The 21,773-nt window shown below is 30.5% G+C and overlaps 2 protein-coding genes across 5 annotated transcripts; one reads left to right on the top strand and one right to left on the bottom strand.

Moving 5' to 3' along the window:
• The first annotated feature begins 399 nt into the window (after window positions 1-399).
• Window positions 400-15,693, top strand: Dnmt1a (DNA methyltransferase 1a). Of its 2 annotated transcripts, XM_076391717.1 has the most exons (16): window positions 400-534; window positions 2,069-2,595; window positions 3,069-3,432; window positions 3,505-3,828; window positions 3,928-4,080; window positions 4,186-4,648; window positions 4,715-4,914; window positions 5,300-5,714; window positions 5,821-6,144; window positions 6,246-6,397; window positions 6,469-6,803; window positions 8,721-8,832; window positions 9,874-10,023; window positions 10,103-10,269; window positions 10,360-10,600; window positions 15,182-15,693. In XM_076391717.1, exons 2-16 carry the CDS (start codon window positions 2,123-2,125, stop codon window positions 15,416-15,418), a joined length of 4,110 nt encoding a protein of 1,369 aa, XP_076247832.1. In that variant the 5' UTR covers window positions 400-534; window positions 2,069-2,122; the 3' UTR covers window positions 15,419-15,693. The 2 variants fall into 2 exon arrangements, with proteins under 2 accessions (XP_076247832.1, XP_076247833.1); XM_076391718.1 differs by lacking the exons at window positions 400-534; window positions 2,069-2,595 and having other exon boundaries at window positions 3,080-3,227; window positions 3,608-3,828; window positions 15,182-15,685.
• Window positions 10,456-21,488, bottom strand: Nst (phosphoglucomutase 3-like protein nst). Of its 3 annotated transcripts, XM_076391720.1 has the most exons (8): window positions 20,977-21,488; window positions 19,558-19,628; window positions 18,905-19,482; window positions 18,374-18,655; window positions 18,146-18,303; window positions 17,508-17,816; window positions 15,057-15,128; window positions 10,456-10,586 (listed from the first exon to the last, which is right to left on the bottom strand). In XM_076391720.1, exons 1-8 carry the CDS (start codon window positions 21,069-21,071, stop codon window positions 10,541-10,543), a joined length of 1,611 nt encoding a protein of 536 aa, XP_076247835.1. In that variant the 5' UTR covers window positions 21,072-21,488; the 3' UTR covers window positions 10,456-10,540. The 3 variants fall into 3 exon arrangements, with proteins under 3 accessions (XP_076247835.1, XP_076247836.1, XP_076247834.1); XM_076391721.1 differs by lacking the exon at window positions 15,057-15,128 and having other exon boundaries at window positions 10,469-10,586; XM_076391719.1 differs by lacking the exons at window positions 10,456-10,586; window positions 15,057-15,128 and adding an exon at window positions 15,822-16,160.
• Window positions 21,489-21,773: the final 285 nt, after the last annotated feature.

Below are 21,773 nucleotides of genomic sequence, written 5' to 3'. Positions count from 1 at the left end.
AGAGGCTAGACGCCTGGATTAGAGGAAAACTTCCTGGAGGGTAAAAAATTTTCTGGAGATGCAGACGCATTCTAGACTTTCGTAAGAATTTTATATATATTTGCTTTACTTAAATAAAACATTATTTTACCATTGAATTGTGAATTTTAAAACCTACCCGCGCATTTCCAACGAGCAGAGCGATTCAGCGCCACACGGGCAGTGACCCACTTCTTTTCCACCAAATCACTCACGAAAAACGTAACTGGCTATATGTTTATTGGATAGTTGCTTCTGCAGCTATTTTCAGATTTGTACATAGCCATAGCCACGCATGCGCAGAGAACATTAAAACCTGAAAAACACCGGAGTTTCGCTTCTGTAAGAATGCTCTGTGCTATGGTTTAAATTTTAAATTGGTCAGAATCGGTGCAACAGTAGGATTCTGTTTTGTATTGGAAGTTCTGTATTTTTCTATATTAAAAGATTTATTTTAAACTATGATTCATATAAAATGTTAAATGAGCGTTTGTTTAGTTTATGTATGTAATACATGTAAGTATTAAATCTTTTATAATCAGTAACAAAATTGTACTTAAAGAGATTTATTTTCATATTTTATTCAAAATATATACTGTATGTGTTTATTCAAATGTATTTGATAAATTATAAAGAGTAGTTGTGCATATTTCTACAGTGGTAGAAATATTTCTTAGCCTTTCAGTTTTAAAAAACTTTCTTTATTAAAAGTCATATATTTAGAAATGTGTAAAAACAATGTTTCTGATAGTTTGAATCAAAACAGTGAAAACTTATTTCATTCAAGGAATTTTGATAAGAAAGACGTTACCCTAAACATATTTCTTGTATGAATTAATAGATAATCCAAGACAATATATTTATTTCATAATACATTTGTCTCTTATTTTTGCATATAATTAGCTTGTGTCCTCACTTGCCTTGTATCTAAACATTTTTTATATCTAGCAGGTTTGTTCTCCATTTTCTATTAACAGTACTGTTATGCTCTTAAATTTTTCTATTAAATATTTTAACCTTTCTGATGTCTTCATATTCTATACTATTCCTTTTCTTATATCAAGGAAGATGTATCTGTTCCTTTTTTCTTCATTTCTGAATCTGAATCTTATATGGTTTTAACTATCATACTTTGCTAATGAGTATATTAGTCGTATTCTCTCTTTGATTGTATTGTATCTTTTGTTATATCTTTCATTCCTTATCCTTTCATATTTTTCTATATTTATTCATATATACAAAATGGATTATATTCTGTATCCATTCTTATCTGTCTATATAAGCTTTTTTGTTAAATCTAGTCCTTCTTGCATATTTATCTTTTTATTTTTCTTATATTTATACCTTTTCCTCTATAATAGTGGACCTTTGTCTTTCTGAATTTAGTTCCTTTCTTTTTCTCATTCATTATCTACTTTTTTCCAGTACTGTTATATTATTTTGTTTATCATTATTTTCTTTGTTTTTGCTCCTTTCAGTAATAGATAAACTGGTATGTTAACCCTTCGCAAATGAAACTATTTAATTTTAAATTCTTTCGGGAGACTGTCCACAGCAAAGGGTTAAAATCAGATTCTAATGTTTTTTCTTCCTCTTAACTTAATACCTTTACCACCTTATTAATTAAACTATTAAACAATATCCTTCTCTCTGCAAAATTATTTTTTAATCTTGTATCTTCTAATCCCCAAGTGTGTATCATTGTAATCAGTGACTTCTTGGTCATTTTTTTAGTATGTTTTCTTGTTTCTTTGTAAATGATATCCCACTGGCATTCTTTTTTATCTGTTTTCTACCTCTCTTAAATACTAAAAGATATGATTTCTCTCAGATATGTGTATATTTCTATTTTTGGTCTTGTAATTTTATCTTATCACACTATTTATATATTACTATTTAAATATCTGAAGTTTCTATCAGTAAATAGTTGTACATGTTTGTTCATGTTTATATTTCAATGTTAAATGAATGAATATGTTAATACAAAAATTTGTACCAAACTTTTATATGTTCTATTTCCTATTTACAAGTCCTTTTTTCTGATTTCTAGTGTTAATTGCAAAGAAAATTTTAAATAATTAATGCAATAATTTTCAATGTCACAATGCAACGTCGTGGCATGAAATCAAACAGACATGGATTATCTATACGAGACATGTTTTCCAATCAATATCTTAAAAGAAAACGGGAAAATAGTAAAATTAATAACAAACAAGAAGAATCAAAGATGGAAGATAATAAACTGAAAGATAACACTTTGATTATGAATGAATACAATAAAGAAAATTACTGTACAAGTGAAAAAGAATGTTCAGATGACCTTCCTCAAAAGAAGATAAAAACTGAAAATGAAGTTATACCAAAATTCCAAGTTGCGCAAAGGAGTGCTGTAGAGGAAAAGTGTGAATACTGTCGCAAAAAAATAAATGACAATATTAAATTTTATTTGGGTCATCCAAATGGTGCTGTAGATGAAGAAATTGCTTTAATTGATCCAAAATTATGTGTGTTTAATGGAGATGAGTCATTTATACATGAAAATGATCAACGTCCCCAAAATAAATTAACTTATTTTAGGTGAGGTTCTTTTATTGAAAAACAGCTTTCAGAAATTTTGTTAGTTTTAATGTAATTAATCTATTAAGTGTTTTGGAACAGAATTTAAAAGAACCACATTATTTCAAAATAATTCTTTCAGTGATAATTTATAGACAAGATATTATTATATGCCATACTATAAAATTAATTTTTTATTGTTTACCATTTATTAAGCATTCTTTAATAACCACTATTTGATCTTCCTCTTCGGAGAAATCTTTCATTATTTTATTTTACAATTAGCATTTTTCTAAAATTTCAACTTAACGTTAAAGCTTAGAATTATAGCCTAAAATTGAAATCTTTTTTTGTGATATTAAATATTTAAAACAATATTAAAAAAACAATTTGTAAGTGTGAAAAATAAGAAAAACTGTTTTGAATCTTTTGTATACACAAGAGTTTTATATGTTCTATTTCCTAAATATAAGATCTTCTTTTCTAATTTTTAGTGTCTATGATAAAAATGGTCATTTGTGTCCTTTTGATACTGGACTCATAGAAAAGAATGTAAAGTTATATTTTTCTGGATACATGAAAGCTATTTATGAGGAAGATACATCACCTGAGGGTGGAGTACCAGCTAAAGATATGGGTCCCATTAATGAGTGGTATGTGTCTGGTTTTGATGGAGGTGAATTGGCTCTCATAGGTTTCAATACTGCATTTGCCGAATACATTTTAATGGAACCATCAGAAGCCTATGTTCCTTTTATGGATGCAGTTAAAGAAAAAATATATATGAGTAAACTGGTCATTGAATTGCTCTTAGACGAAGTCAGTCCTAGCTATGAAGATTTGATCAATAAACTTCAAGTAATTAAAATATATTATTAAGGATATCTTCCATGAACTTAGTTTTATTATAAAATTACATCATTTCTACAGACAGTAGTTCCACCTAAAGGCATGAAAAAGTTCACTGAAGATTCTCTGTTGCGACATGCTCAGTTTATATGTGATCAAGTGTTATCGTTTGATGACTCTGCAGGTCCTGAGGATACTCTTCTTATCACAAGTCCCTGCATGCGAGCATTAGCAAATCTTGCAGGTGTTACTTTAGGAAAAAAAGCAGCTCTACGTCGAACTCAACGTAAAGAAATAATTAAGAAACCTGCTTGGACGAAAGCAACTACTACAGAATTAGTTAACAATATGTTTGAAAATATTTTTGCTGATCAGTTAATTAAACATGATGATAAAATTATGATGGCAAGTATTTTTTATTTATCTTTTTACTTTTAATATGTGTGTATGTTATAAATAAACACAAAAATGTTATCTTAATTTTTTTGTCTATTGAATTTGCAGGGACCAAAAAGACAAAGATGTGGAATATGCGAAAATTGTCAACAAGCAGATTGTGGCCTTTGTAATGCTTGTAAAGACATGATCAAATTTGGAGGAACTGGTAGGAGTAAACAAGCTTGTGTTAAAAGAAGATGCCCAAATATGGCTATTCAGGTACTAATTGATAGAGAAAGAGCTTGTTTCAGGTTTATTGTTAATTACCGAAGATGTATATACAGAAGGAACTATAACAAAATGAAGGAACTTCTTCTCATTTAGGAAGCAGAAGATTCTGATCCAGAAAATGAGGATCAGTACGAAGCTTTGATGGAAAGTAAAAAGCTGGAAGAAGAAGAGAAAAAGAAGAAAGTGTTTAAAGAACTTAAGAAAGACATCGCATGGGTGGGAAATCCAATTGCGACTGATAATCAAAAAACGTTTTATAAATCCGTCATAGTAGGAAATGAAGAAATACAATTAAATGATTGTGTGCTTATCGAGCCCAAAAATTCAGCGATCCCATTACATGTTGCAAAAGTTATTTATATGTGGGAAACTAAAAATAGTGTAAAACAATTTCATGCAAATTGGTTTTACAGAGGAAATGATACCATTCTTGGGGAAACGTCAGATCCTATAGAATTGTTTTTGAGTAATGATTGCGATGACATACCCTTTAAATCTGTTAGATCGAAATGTACTGTTATTTTTCAAGAAGTAGCCGAAAATTGGGCTGCACTAGGTGATTATGCAATAACATAAAATATGAATCTATACAAAAATTTCCTACATTCTTCTTTTGTCATAGGTAATACTAATTTAAGTCTTGAAAATAAGGTAGAAGATATAGATGGAAAGACATTCTTTTATCAGAAGCGTTATATACCTGAAACGGCTAGATTTGAAGATCCTTTATTTCATTTGGAATGCCCTCGTAAGGAGAATAGTCATCGTTTCTGTTCTACTTGTGCTTATCTGAGAACACTGGAACGATTCAATACACCAATGGTATGTGAAATTAACAATCTCATTCATAGTCTCACAGGGACTAGCTTGGAAATGTTGATCTCAGACATATTTCATTTTTAAAATAAAATTTCTAAATTTTTCTGTTCCTCTTTCATTTCCTTTTTTCGTTAATCTTTGGTTTGATGTCCCCAAAAATTCACTCTGAACTAATCATTTTTTTCTACTTTTCTTCTTCCTTTTATTGTCAAATTAATGATTCTTGAGAATGTCATCAAAATTAAGTACTTATAAACAGGGATCAAAATTTAAATGAAATCTTATTCTAAAAAGAATTAGCTTTTAATACATTACGGATATTCTATTTAAATTATAAGTTTTATAATAATAAATGTACTCAGTCTTTGTACATTTGTTTAACTTTAAGGTATTTGAACGACTAGAAGAAAAAAGTAGCAAGGAAGTTATTTATGGATTAGTAAAATATAAAGGAGAAGAGTACAGAGTTGGCACAGCTGTATTTTTGCAACCAGGAGCTTTTACATTCAAATATAAAGTTGCATATCAAGATGTAGTGAAAGTGAAAAAGGAAAATGTAGATGATGATATGTTTCCTGAATTCTACAGAAAATCTTCTGATCATGTAAAGGGTTCTAATTTTGATACTCCTGATCCTTTTTGTATAGGATATATAAATACCATATATTCTAGTACAAATGAATTACTAGTTGCACCTAGTGATATTAATATTAAAGTAAATAAATTATATAGACCAGAGAATACGCATAGAAATGTTACACTAGAACGCGCAGATTTGAATATGGTTTATTGGAGTGATGAAGGTATATTATAAGTCTAAAATTATTTTTTCAATATAGTGTGAATTCGTTTCAATGCACATTGTAATTATTTTATGTATATTTAATATTATAAATTGTGATTTTATAGTCTGCAGTGTGAAATTTACTAAAATCGCTGGTAAATGTTATCTTGTTTATTCTGAGAATCTAAATCAACCAGTTGATGAGTGGATAGCTGCTGGCCCAAATCGATTTTATTTCAATGAAGCTTACAATGCACAAAAGCAAACGTTTGATGAACCACCTTATCACGCTATTAGCATTGGTAAATGTAGTAAAATGAAGGATAACTTGAAACTTAAAGGCAAAAAAAAGGAAGAAAATGAGAAAAGAGCAATCATTAATAAGCCTACAGAGTACAAAATAATATCACATAAATTAAAAACATTGGATGTGTTTGCTGGTTGCGGCGGTACGTATCTATTATATATTTTACTGTTTCGCTCGAATATTTTTAATAATTTAACTTCAAATTTTGATTTCATTGTACTTTATTTCATTCATGCGTTACAGGATTGTCTGAAGGTTTACATCAAGCTGGTGTGTCTGAAAACCTTTGGGCCATTGAAAAAGAAGAGCCAGCTGCTTATGCATACCGTTTAAATAACCCCAACGCAACAGTGTTTATAGAAGATTGTAATATATTGTTAAAAAAAGTTATGAATGTTAGTATAATTATTCTGCTGTCTTTCTATGGGTATGATTCATCTATAATCCATTTTATTATTGTTCTTAGGGTGAAATAACAGATGAAATTGGCCAAAAACTTCCTCAAAAAGGCCAAGTGGAACTCCTATGCGGTGGTCCACCTTGTCAAGGATTTAGTGGCATGAATCGTTTCAATTCACGACAGTACTCTTTATTTAAAAATTCTCTTGTCGTTTCTTATTTGTCATATTGTGATTACTATAGACCAAAATTCTTTATTATGGAAAACGTTAGAAACCTCGTGTCATTTAAAAGGAGTATGGTTTTAAAATTAACACTAAGGTGCCTAGTCCGAATGGGCTATCAGTGTACATTTGGTATTCTTCAGGCTGGAAACTATGGAGTACCTCAAACAAGACGGAGGTATGTTTCTATATTTACAAGTAAAACCCACAGTATTTATACACTGATTCTATATACATTCTTTTATGGTAAATCAGGAGTGAAAGAGTTAAAATCGTTATCTGAGAACTTAGCATGAGAATTTAATATACGCAATACATCATTTTCATTTCTCTTAGTAGCTATTTCCTGCATTATTCATTATTTAAAAAATGTTGAAAATAAAATTTGTTCTGGTTTGTAGAGGACATTTTGTAACGGATATAAATTTTATTTAAGTAAATGAGGTTTACAAAAAGTAACATACTTTTTGAATTCGTCTTAATCTCCTTTACAATATTATGAAAAGATGTAAGTACTCTCGATTCCGATTAATTTTTCTTCAACATTTTTTTTCGTAAAATAAACCTCGTAGTGTTAAGCCTCGTCTAAACTAACAAATAATAGCTAGCTATACATTGGCATTCTTTCTATAAAAAAGCAAATTCCGTATGGAAAGAATGCTATTCGTACGTAACTATTCGAACGTGATTTTGTTCATTAAATCTGAGAACGCACTGTTAATAGTCGATGAAATGATTTTTATTATTTTATACTCCACATGTGTCCGGTAATATTCGATTTAGTAATTGCGTCAATATCCTTGTACCGAATTTTGAACTTCTACTTGTCGCTAAAAATATAAATTTCACAATAAATCGCTCATTTCGCGCTATACTATTTCTAAACATTGTATCTTTATTTTTTTTAATATATGGAGCAATTGATGTAAGCAGCTTATGAAATGTAGCAACATCCAATTGGTAAATGATTTTAAAAATTATTCAGTTCATGGATGTCTAATTTTTGTAACAATGTAACGTAACTATACATGTTCTGCTTGAGAAGCCACTGTATCATCCAGTTGCATCTCTTTTTCTTTTTTTGTTTAAAATAATTCCTTGACAAGGTCAATGATAGCAGTAGTCCATTTGTTTATATCCATTACATCAGTATATGTGACTTGATCTATGGAAAAGGGGCTTTCGTGCGAAATCAAGTTATCGAGAAAACAGCTGTTGAAGATAAACAATTCATTTCGACAGTTTCTCGTAAGTTGTTCCTTTTTCTCCGCGTTGCCTGGTGTGTAAAAAAATTTCAAATTCAGCTACTAACTAGTACGCATTTCTTTCATGATGAACTATAAGAAGAATAACTGTTAAAAAGAAGTTCTTTGTTAATTGTTAGCAAAGAGGGGATTATGTTCCTCTTATACATCCTCAATATTATATGTTGATAGAAACTAATTGCAAGAAAACGTGATGTAAAAATCAACGAGAAAGTTTCCGAGTTAATAGGTAACGACGTGATTATAATTTCTATTACTTTACCGACGAAATATATCTGAACTCCAGAGCTAGAGTATATTAAGTCCATTTTTTTCCCAAAAATAATACTTTATATGAAATAATGCATCGTTTGACTGTGTTCAAACAATTATACTTCTGTATGTACCTCTAATAGTTTCAAAAATACAAGGTTTTTCCACCTTGATTTGCTATTTTTTAGATATTTTCGTTTAGGTATAGTGGGAAACCACTCATGAAGCATTACTTAGTCAAGTATTCTCCTACATCTTGTTAGTTATTCTGGACACTTTACATCATTTCTTAGTCCCATTCTTTGATTTATCATGTAAAATATAGAGACATAAGATCACTGAAGATCACTGAAACATTCAGAGAAGATTTTATCCACAGTGAGCATGTACTGCTTAAACAAGTAATCCTCAAAAGTATAATTAGATGCATATTAAGTGAAATGAAATATTAGTACTACATATTTTTATGAATAATACACATTCATGCAAATTTTCAGGTTGAAATCAGATCACTTTTGCTTAAAGTCTTCACCTTTTATATAAGAAATTAATTGAGCTTTACTTTTTGTATCATGTAGAATGATTATACTGGCTGCTGCACCAGGACAAATACTTCCAAAATATCCAGAACCCATGCATGTATTTAGTAAACGTGCCTGCCAATTAAGTGTACTAGTTGATAACAAGAAGGTACATAATATTTATTCTTATTATGTGCTAAGTATGACAGTGAATATTAGCACTTTTACTGTATACAAAATTATGGAAACAGAACAAAACAATTACATAGTATGATAGTTAATTAATATGGTGATAACATTTTTATAATCTGAGAATCAGTTTTTGTTTGTTTAAAATCCATTCTTTTATTTTCTGATAATGGTTTTTAAAAAAAATATTGTACTATTATCTGTCATTATGTCATTGAAATTGTTAGATTACTGAAGGACAGTTACAATGATAAATATCCAAAAATGTTATGTAACCTAATAGGGTATTTACTTCAAATATAAGAATTCTTAGTTGCATTCAATTAAAAATCTACTTCTATAATTTTAAATATTTTTGTTATGGCTTCGAATGTCCTCCCACTGTAACTCATTGCATTCATTTGAAAAAATCCTATTAAAGAATTAAAAAAAAGATAACATAATACTTAACTGATTTGAAAATAAAGTGTTACTATCAACGTTGGTATATGAATGTCTATTCTGCTTCCATAAGTTTAAAGATAATAAAAGTGTGAATAGTTATTGTGTTTTGTCTTATACATATGTATATGGTGCTCGTAAAGCAAGTGTTCTATACAGCATAGTAATAACAAAGCATCATATAAACACAGGTTGAAGAATACTTTATTTTAAAATATTGTTCAAAATAATATCTTTGATTAAAAATATTTTGTTTCAAAGCTTTTTATCAAGCAAAATTTTAATTTATCTTAATTCTTGCACGTGAAGCAAAATAGGGAGCATGAGAAGATGGTTTATGTTTACAAGGGCAGAATAAATATATTAAGTAACTTTGAAATATTGAATCTTGTTGTTAGAAATAAAGCATGTGTAGATTTATATTTATAAAATATTTATTTATATTACTGCAATCAATTGAATATTACTTTTAGCTTGGCAGTTTATTTTAGGAATACTCTCAATGTATAATAACACACGTTATTATCACTTACCACTTTCAAATACATAAGTTTTAAAGTTATTTTAAATACTATTTCAGTATAGCTCAAATTGTACTTGGACCGAATCAGCACCATTCAGAACAATAAGTGTAAGGGATTCGATGTCTGATTTACCAGAAATAAAAAATGGATGGAACAAGGAAGAAATGCCATATAACAGCGAACCAATATCACACTTTCAAAGAAAGGTAATAGAATTTAAAACGTTAATGAAATATTATTATTATCGAGCAGGAAATGAAAAAGATAATATTACAATTTTTGTAGATGAGAGGAAATCAATATCAACCCATATTAAGGGATCACATATGCAAAGAAATGGCATCTCTCGTTGAAGCCAGAATAGCTCACATTCCAATTGCTAGTGGATCTGACTGGCGCGATTTACCCAATATTGCTGTAAGATTGAGCGATGGAACATATTCCAAAAAATTGTACGTAAAACAAATAATTTAAACCAATATTTGAATTTGCTTATGTGTTTGAGGTCATTATTATTTATTCATATTTCTCTCCCTTTTAAGAGAATACAACCATGATGATAGAAAGGCTGGACGAAGTTCTACAGGAGCATATCGTGGAGTTTGCATTTGTTGTACAGGAAAGCCATGCGATCCTATAGATAGACAGTTTAATACTCTGATCCCATGGTGTTTGCCACATACAGGAAATCGACATAACCATTGGGCTGGCTTATATGGTAGATTAGAATGGGACGGATTTTTCAGCACAACTATTACGAATCCAGAACCTATGGGAAAACAGGTAAAAAAAAATTATTAAAGGGATTGTTAAGGATAGCATCAAGGACTGATCTTTTTTATACAAACGACACTGGCAGTGAAATTGGCAAAGCCTGTTATAGTATTCTGAGTTTCAAATTTTAAATACTACTTGTAAAAGTTGCAATTCTTCCTAACATCGAAGTATTTATAAGTACATTTTTGAAACCTGCAGATATTCATACTAATATCCAATCTGCCTTCATTTTGTAATAATCTCTTAAAGTTAGCAGTATGTGTTTGATATGGAGAGTAGTTTGGAGCGAGAATAGCATCGATGAGACAAGCACATTGAAATAGGATGTTGACCTATACTTTTTAACTATTCAATAAAGTAGAGTATGTTTCGGAAAACTTTTAAAAATCTCTAACTGTAGCAAGCAAATTCTTAAAGGATTGATACTATCATAGAACGAACATCTTTTTATTGACATAAAATAGAAGTTATAGATATTTCATTTATCGTAATTGGCACAACGCATAATCGTGACCGATCCAAACACAACTTCTTCAATAAGACTGCTATTAAGTGGGCTCAACTTTCTCTGTTACTAAATCATCTTAAATGACTGAGTGCAGAGAGTCTCATGGAATACACTTTATCTATATGCATTCTGTACTCTTTCTAAGGATCTCGAATTTCCGGCAAGATATATATAGATTCTCTTGTTCTATTGCTATTCTTCAATATACAGTCTTGCACGATATACTTGACGCTACTATATTTTTTTTCCTCACTACATTCGGGATTATAGGCGTGCCGAATAGGGTGCTACGTATTCTATTTGTATAGACTTTCTTTGTGGAACTATGAAGCCAAGTTCCAAAAGGGTAGATTGTCCATTGTCCTTCTCTTGAAATTACGCAGAAAGAAAACATTCTTGCAGCCAGATGATCAAGTAATTTTTTTCAAACTCTCTTCGATGACCACTAGTTAGAGAAGTTGAGGTAGTTGTCCCGATACAAGCGCATTAGAAAGTTAATTACACATGGTTTCAGTGTTCAAGACTATTTTATTTCTTCAGAAATTTTTTAAAATTTCACTATATTATGAACTTTACATTGCTATAATTCAGTAATTAAATAGTAAAATGGTTCTGCATCATATAAGCAATCGAGCTATGTTCCATTTGCATTGCGAGCACTGCGAACATAACGTCATCACGGTACTCGTAGTGAAAATGAAACTCAGTCTCGGTATAAGGATTACATGTTAAAAGTTGAAACTTTAAAGGCAAATATCTTCGATTTGAGATGGTGAAATTTCTTTTTAACCAGGCGTAGATAACATTTATATAATATAAAAAAAAGGAATAGAGGAATTCGGATTGGAGACCTTCAGATTACGAGGCAACCGCTCGTTACTTTTCGTGCTTTTCCCATACATAAAGATATAATTTAATAAGATTAATATTATTTTAAATTAATATACAGTATATTAAATAAAATTAATTTGTCGAGAATAACTGCAAAAGTCTGTTTTCGAAAGGCCTGAATATTGTTACGAGACGGGGCGCCAGCAACGTGAAAGACCGGTGAGAATAGATACATTTCTAAAGAATATAGTGGTGAAGTGTTAGTTGGTACAACGGACAAAACTGATGCGAGATCAGTGAACCGTTGGAATTATTGTAGACAAGGACGAACCTGATGTAAAATCAGGGAGCCTCTGAGGATGATGTGCTTGCGGGCGAAACTGGTCTGTAATCAGTGAGCCGCAAGAGTGAGTTTCGTGAACGCAGCTGATGCCAAATCAGGGAGTCACTAGGATTAGTTTCACAGACGAACTCAAAATAAATTGAGATACTGTTGGAGAGGTTAGCAAGTTCAAACAGGTGAACCTGATGTAAAATCAGGGTGCTGGAAGAAGGTTGGATAATGTACAGATAAATCTGGCGTTACAAGTAGCTGTAGGATGCAGACGAATCTCATGTAAAATCAGATAGCTGCTGGATAGGTTAACTTTTGTGGACGAACTCAAATAAAACAAGAAGCCACTAGGGTGGATACAGTTTTCTTTGGAATTAAGGGCATGCGGACGAATCTAGTGTAGAATCAGAGAGCCGCAGGAAATGTTAGTAAGCCTCGTAACTCGTTAAGTATTAATTGATATAACTCGAGCGACTAAGCTATATCGTGGGGGAGCTGTCAACTTCGAATGGCATCGCTTAAGGTAATTATAGGTTTGAAAGTAATCTAATCAAATTGCAACGAATGTTTTAGTATATGCTAACATCAGTCTTTACGTACAAGTGTATAGTATAATGTTGCATAAAGTGTACGATTTTAATGCTCAGTGTTAACGCACTGGTGATGCTGGGACCTAAAGCGTGGTCGTAGAAATTGTCAGATAGAATTTATGCCGACTTGCAGATTCTATGAGATTAAACTGTAGATTCGAAAAGAAACTGTAGCCCGATTTAACTGAAGAACAACCGATTCTAACAAACTTGACAGTCAACGTGACGGTACTGTTCTGAACCCGTTAGGGCTAAAATCGCGGGGTTTATATAGGCCAAAAAATGAGTAGAGATTCATTAGAAATGTCCATATAAGGAAATTTATCACAGTTCATACAGCGTCATGGTTGCTACCCAGCTTCTCGGAGTCGCGCTCCCATTAAAATAAACGAAAGAAAAACAAAAGTGCTAAGAGGTTTTTTTTAACAGACAGGAACTCGAATATTTGGGAGAGTAATAGAAAATATTCTCCGTACGTAACAATATAGTCACGATAATAACAATATACAACGTGAGTGAGTTCAGAGATCGCGGCCTAGCCAGCTGTGTTGATTATAAGGGTCGACTCCAAACCCAAGACCTGACCGTAACTGTTTCTCTCAAAACCTCTCAAAATGTGTCTCTCATCAAATGGTCACAGATTGCTAACCGAAATTCAATCAGTTAAGTTTTCCGATCATTCCTAAACGACTCACGGTTTTACGGTCAAAATTTCTCTCATTTCTCATTAAGGTCACAGGTCGCTAAGAAGTTGTATCCAGTCATGAATTTTGATCACAATTTCGATCTCGACTCCCTGCTTATATTAATACATCATAAAAATTTCAAGAAATTCCTAAATAAGTCATTTTTTGGGACAGCTATTATCTTAATTCACCTTCGCTCGTTTATTTAACAGAAAAGACGCTAAAAGTGCTCTTTTCGATATAGGCTTGATAAGTACAGTACTCATTTAAGTATGAAATGGACTCTTGTGTCCCTAAGCGACATTAAATGTCCCACTCGAAATCTTTACATAGCCAGGAACTATAGAGTCAAAACCTAGTTGAGCCAAAGTTTAGATGTAAATTCCAATACTAATCTTTTGGTCAACGTCACTACATGCTCATACTTCATCATGCCAGCAGAGCAGTTAGGTCTCTTCTTATGGCATCTTCACATCTTCGATAATGACTTACATCATTTTCTAACTATACACTTACAGCGATGTGTACTTATTGTGATACTTGGTCGACGTTAGCTTCGTCGGCCTTATGTAAACCAAACACATAACACTAACGATAGAAATCCATTTTTGAGCCTACCCAATAACCAAGCCTAATCAATAACCAGTTTATTTTCCTCGTGCTGTCTTCCCCCGTTACTGGTTACAGTATTCTTGCGATAATGGTACCAGCTTTGGGACTGGCTCGATCCCACTATCAAGTGGGTACTACGAATTGTGGCATTCCATTACCTTGGAATGAGGGTCGCGGCTTGCTCTTTTTCCAAAAAGGACAGTGATTGAAAGACAGAGAGAGGCTGTGAGTCGAGATCACGAAGAGGTTTAAATACCAACATTAACGTAACGTTATTAGAAAGTATAAACTTTTTCATTTTTGGTTTTTTGTGAATAAAAATTTCACTATCATATCGAAGAGAATTTACTGATCAAAATAATACCAAACATGATATGATTTGAATGATATTTACCGGTTTAATGAATGTTAACATATCTTTCATTACATACATATCGCTCTTCATAATTTACAAATAGTCAAAATTAAATTATGCTTGGTTTGATCTTCACTTGCTGTAAAACTTCAAAGTGATTGCGAAAACGAAAAGCGAAATGGTTTAAAGTGTACAAAGTCGGTTTATGAAATCCGATCTATAAAGTATTTATAACATATAACTATATGTCATAAGGATATCAGCATATTAATGCTAATAAGTATGTACTGAAGTGTCAAACGAATTTGTACCTGCATATTATTTTATACAGATAAAACACTACATACATATATAATTTCTTCTTTTAATATGTACCTATATAATTGGAGAATCTATGAAGGATAGAAAACGATCCTGAAAAGTTTCACAGTACATTATATGACAAGTAATATTGAAACAGAATGAATTATTAACATTTATGAAAAAGTAAATATGATAGAAATTATATCGTATTTGGTACCATTTTAATCAGAAAAATCCACTAACCTGTAGCTCCAGAGGCCCGCTATTGCGAGAATACTGTAATTTTTCCTCCTGTTGTACACCCTGGGTACATCACTAAAATTAGTTAAAATGAAAATTAGTACAAAAATTGAATATTTTTTTCTTAGGGTCGTGTACTACATCCAACGCAAACTCGGGTGGTGAGTGTACGCGAATGTGCGAGATCTCAAGGATTTCCAGACACTTTCCGTTTTTATGGTACCATATTAGATAAACATCGACAAGTGGGAAATGCAGTTCCACCTCCACTTGGAGCAGCTATTGGTCATGAGATAAGAAAATCCATACAAAATGAAAATACGGCAAATGAAACTACATCCAAAATGAATACGTCTAATAAATAATTCATGTAAGACTGAATATAAGTAACAGAAGCGAGTTTGTCTGTGATTTGGTATCAGAATTCGTATTTTATTATCAATATTACAATCTGAACATACAGGGTTCATACATTATTTTTCTATGTTCTTTATACACTCATATTTATTGAAAGTGTTCATTCATTGTGTATTTATAAACGTGTGTAACGCTGATATTTTATTTTATGTTATTTATTTATGTTATAATTTAAATTACAACAATAATCCAAATACACAATTTTTATAAAAATCTAAGTAGAAAAATAAAGGTTTCCTACTTAATAAAAGTACTTATTAAATATCTTATATAACCATCACATTTTATTACAAGTATACACATTAATATATACAAACAATATAAAGAGTATATAAAAATAGTTCATATCATTATGACGTAATAATTTTAACATATTATCATAATGTAACAGCGTCAAAACAAAGTAAACAAATTTTAGTCTGTTATAACACAGGATTTTTCATTAAAAATTTCTATCTTTCTTATTTCAAAATCAGTAGAAAAATAAGTTTAAAGTATATAATACTTTATAATGTGTGCATAAAGTAGTTATACTAGCGAAATGTTTCGTATCACTAAAGCTGAGGTTCAGCTCCAACTCCACCTGCACGTCTATAGACTAATAAAGCTACATCTATAACCATTTTATTAAGATCATTTGAATCTTCGCATTCTGCATACACTCGTACAATATCTTCCGTCCCAGATGGTCTGTAATACGTATACATGTTGAAACACAGTTAAAAAAACAACGAAAAAGTCATTGATTATAAGGAAACAAATTTAGGGATTAGGTCTAGAATATTGAAAAATAACATTGTGAGAGAAAGAATATTATTTAGAAGTTTAGTTAAGAGCATAATACTATATGCAATACGTACAAATCTAAACATAAATGTCATATTTGTTGATTTCAATCTTGATAGAAATAAGTGTTTGAAGATAATATAATGATTCAGAAAATTTGATTAAAAAAGATCAGAATTACTCTTGGATAATAATTCACAGCAATACACTATCTATAATAGACATGTATTTTCCTTAAATCGCGTACCCGCAAGACGTTTACTATCGCAAATTTAACTATTACAATTTGGACAATTCAAAAAACTGTATATTGTAGAAAAATGATCATTGTCTAAAAACGTGCCACTCTCTTGAAGTGGTAAAAACAACGGTGCTGAAACGGTTATAAGACCTGAAGGTTTTACTTCTTGGGTATATTGTCAATTCAAAGTGTGAGACACGGTTAGCTAATTTAGGGGAAGTAACGTCTGTGAATTGACCATATGCACAATCTATTTTACACAACCAAATAAATGTTAACAATACTAGAATTACCAGATTAATCAAATGGCTGATTTAACTATTTCATTAAAATACAAAGCTTTTAACGCATTGACTGCCACCTTAAATTCATGAAAAACTCTGTAACTTTAGCAGTGAGTTCACGTTTAAAAAAAATTGTTCTTATTTCATTTTCACAATTATTTTAAAGTGTTTTTCCACTTTCACTAGCTATAATTAAAACTCTATATATAACTATCATTCATAATTGTGTAACTTACTATTATTCACAATCATAAAAATTGTCATTCACAGACGGGTGATATGGCAGTCAAGGTATCAAAATTAGACAAAGGCATAGGTTTACGGGAATTGACTTTTTGTTCTTATACAAGACGATGGAAAAAGGTTCATTAGAAAGAAAAAAGTTCAATGTAGCGCAGTCTAGTCATGATTTCGTTCAAAACATTCCCTAAATTACGTAAAAATGTTTAAATTTCACAGCTGTGAATGGTCGGTTTTTGCTCTACCTTGTAACGCACGTATTACTAAATAAATAAATCATCTCATTTATTTCCTTATGGACGACAAGTTGATTCTCATAAACCTATGTTTTTGCCTAATTTTGTCGGTAATATGTCAGCTGCTCTGACATATCTAACTGTATTCTATTAAGAAATTTTGAGTTGCAAGAAAAAAAACTAAGCTAAACACTTTATAGCAATGCAAGGAATTAACTTATTTATAAACTGTAATTAAAATGATATTCACCTGACAAAGGATCGACCTTTTTTATACTGTGATACTACTTTATCAATTTCATCTTGCAATCCTTCTGGCGTTACACATCGCCTTCCTGCATCAGTTGTTGTTATAACATTTTTATTGCTAACTTTTATTTTCAACTGTTTATTCGGTAGATCTTCATATTTTCTTTCCCAATCTACGATACCCCAGCCTTTCGCGTGCAAAATTGTTTCTACTAGTAACATATCACTAAGAGCATCACCAACTGTTTGATTTATTAGATCAATTATATTTACTAATTTAGTAGCCGCTGTTCTTTCAGTAACAGGTAATCTGAAAAATATAATTATAATTAGTTTCATTTTAAGGAAGAAGAAAAAATATTAATACCGCTTTCGTGATAATACGATTTATATTAATTTTCGCGAGGATAAAAAGTACTACTAAGGAAATCCTTATAATAAAGTAATTCATCTGAATTTTCTGCTAACAGGTGATTATAAAGAGCTACTTGTTTATGAGTAATGCCACAAGTGAACAGAATAACAAGATCTAAATTTCCGAAGTTCCCTAAAGATATTGAATGTTTAAATCATGGAGCAAAATAATAAAATGGATAGTAAAATCAAATGTTAATAATGCTCCACTTAAATAAAACTTACTCTAAATTTGCAGCAACATTTTTTATCGTTTCAACGACAGTGTTCTTAAATACTACAGTTCCATGTCCATTTGCTTCAAAATATATTCCTATATCAAATTCTAATGCTTTGTTATGGAGATGCTTAATACCAGTTGGCACACACGCAACAGGAATTTGCTAAAAAGTAATAACAGTTATAACCTGCGTCATTTAGAACTTTATATAGAAGTTAATAATGTTAATGTACCAGTGTATTTGAGATGTAGTTAGTAGAACCACCATTAGCATATGCTGTTTGAACTAAACCAAGTTGAAACGATAAACGACATTCTTGTAGAAGTTCTTTAAAATATCCTGCAATAAGTGTTGCTATCCGATCACCATCCAGAAGATGAAAATTTCTACTTTCATCTAGATAAAAGTAAACTATTCTATCAGCATCACCATCTATAGATGCACATCTAACATTTGAATTCAAAGGAAAATTTATGGGTGGTTCGTGTTTCACTTTAACGTAATCAGCTCCACACTATAAATTGATTTTGCTTACAAATGACTGAAATATATCTAAATTAACTTACATACAGTTGTGGACCAAAGAAAATTTAAAAGATAAACGAAACAAAAGTAAGCTGTACATTTTATAATACACAAAGGAATTATGGAACATCGGAATAGATGCTCTAATATAGAAAATAGCAATATTCATGTACAACAATCTCAAATTTTAAATTTTCTTTTGTTCTCCACTGTATATCAATAATATAAAAAATTATACCATATGATTTAATTCACCGTTACCATCGTTATAAATATTGATTTTAATTGCTGTTCTCAAATGCTTTTGAAATTCTTTTAGAGCACTAGCACCAACGCCATTAGCAGCATCTAATGATACTTCTGCTATGTACTGTCCATTATTAATGTTATTTTGTCTCATATGCTTAAATGCTTTAGATAATTTTGTATAATAACCATCCAATGAGGGATCACCATACCTGTTACTAGTATTTATACATACAACAAGATAATGCAATTGAGGAGTTGTAACTACATCAAAATTTCTTACAGTTCCTTGTAAAGCTTGAATTCCTGCAATTGCAGCATTTAATAACATAGGACTACTATTTCTTGTATCTCTGCCAGTTATTATAGTTGCATTTACAGACATATTAATGTTTTGTTCTTTTATAATTTGTTCTACTGTAGAAAGTAATTTTGCATCTTCTACATTTGCTATATTAGTTGCTATGGTTTCCCAAGATGCCTCTAACATTTCACCAGCTGGGTCTATTAATTTCACACCATTATCTGATTCAATATTGTGACTTGCAGTGATCATTAAACCAATTGCAGCTATAATAAAGAAATAAATTTTTAAATTAATAACGAAACAGATAAATATGTAACTAGATTTTCATTTGATCTTACCATTTTTACTTTTAGATCTTAACACTGCCAAAAGTCCCATTCTGTAGAGAACATGATCAAGATATTCTGCTCTAAAATAAAATTTGGAAATATACATTTAAAAAGAAATGACATCTAACACAGCACATCTAAGGTATATAAAATATATAAAAACGTATAGGATGTTCGATAACAATAGGTGTCAGAAATATCAAGGAGTGATTCCATGTGCTAAAATACAATAAAAGTTAAGAATAACAAAGTAAATTGCATTTAAGGCTTGGCTTCTGAGTTATTACTCATAAAAAATATATCTAAAGTATATAAGAAATGTGTCTGACTTAAAACTTATTCTATTGCTGATATGCATTATAGCCAGGTCAAATGCAACAATATCAATAGAATATGTTCTCAAGTCAGACACATTTCTTATACACTTTAGATATATTTTTCATGAGTAATATCTCACAAGGCAAGCCTTAAATGCAATTTATTTCATCATTCTCAAGTTTTGTTGTATTTTGGCATATAGAATCACTTCTTAAAATTTCTGACATCTAATATCAACCATCTTGTATATGAAATAAATTGTTATGTATAGGGTAAGACAATTAAAATAGGCTACCTTAATAACTCCTTTGTTGTTAACAATAGAAAAAAATTTATCTGAGGAAACTTACTTGTGCTTTCAAAAAGCATATAATATTCTGATGTTAATCATTTTTTTTATAGGTAGAGGAATAGACGGGATATGAAAGTCAACTACATTTTTTAAACAGGAATCATATATTTTTTAACATAGTCAACGCAATTCATCATTTTCTACAAAGAAGTATTAAGCCCCTTATATCAAAAAACATCAGTTTAGGAGATATTTTTATTTAAAAATGGCAAAATGATAGGGATATACCAATCTACATGGTTTTTTTTTTTTCGAAACATAGTATTTTCTTTTATAAAATAATAGATGATAGTGAGAGAAATGCATCCATATTATTCCAAATGTGCCTTTATTGAAAAATATTATTTAATAGATGACTTATAGCGTTTTATCTTACAATTATGTATATATAGTGAATTATAGTTATAGCTGATATAAATTGAACAAGAAAAAACTAAAATGTTTCATAGTACAAATAAAAGCTATAAAAATGAACATATCACTGCTTTAACATATGGTGATTTACAAATCTATAATAATATAGAAGACAAATGAGAAATTACAGTAACATTTATTCAAAGCGTATCTATTAACATTATTTTGAACAGCAATAGTATTAAAAAAATACTTAACAAAGATAAGTTTGGAAAGATAAAAAGTCAGTAAGTACATACACTTTACTTATTCATTAACATGAATACCTACACACATGTATGATTACTTTCAAGTTGTTAAATAAATAGTTATTTACTATTACTAAAAAAAAATAAGAAACTTACTTTGTTCTAAAGCCTGCAGTTCCATATTGAATAAAACCATTATATTTCTTATTATACTGAGCATTCAAAACATTTTCTAATTGTAGTTTTTCCATCGTTTATTAGCTCTTTATTTAACAAAATGTAGATTTTATATTGTACACTGTACATATGTCATACCACAGAGCATTCTTAGTAGTACTAAGTACTAACAGTACTTTTTCATAGATTCTCGCTTGCGCCTTTCACCATATGTATATGATAAATGAAAGCTACGTTTGCAGCGCTGTCTATAATTTCAGAGAAAACGGGAGAACTAAAATGAGTAAACAAGTGTCAGTTATCAGTGGATGCTTTCTAGGTAGAAATACAGATGACAGTGTAACACTGTTCAACACAGAAGTCACAGAACATTCCAACAAGGATGCAGTGTAACACTGCTCGACACAAACAAAATTAAAATTATAGCGTGCAATGCATGTTTGCTACCAACAATACAAAATTTTGGTTTGGTAACCATGTCGATGGAAAGTAGTGGAAAAACTCTAAGAAAGTACGAACAAAATGGCTGCGGTAAACTTTCGCGCTTCGCACGAAGGGTGTGACGAATTCATTATACTTATTGTACTTTCCATGAAGTAAAATATAATTTTGCGTTTCTGTCTCTGTAATTTAAATAACATCTAAATTAGAAGACTGTTAATCTTTACAAAACAAAAATGTTTTCAATAAAATTCAATTTTTAGCTTACATAATTTATTTTTTTGATTATATCACAAATAGCTGAAAATTTGGTCACTTGAAACATTAAGAATACA

The sequence above is a fragment of the Calliopsis andreniformis genome, unplaced genomic scaffold (genome assembly GCF_051401765.1).
Source record: "Calliopsis andreniformis isolate RMS-2024a unplaced genomic scaffold, iyCalAndr_principal scaffold0048, whole genome shotgun sequence".
Taxonomy (NCBI): Eukaryota; Metazoa; Arthropoda; class Insecta; order Hymenoptera; family Andrenidae; genus Calliopsis; species Calliopsis andreniformis.
The sequence above is the reverse complement of the archived record's forward strand: the minus strand, read 5'-3'. Positions and strand labels throughout refer to the sequence as shown.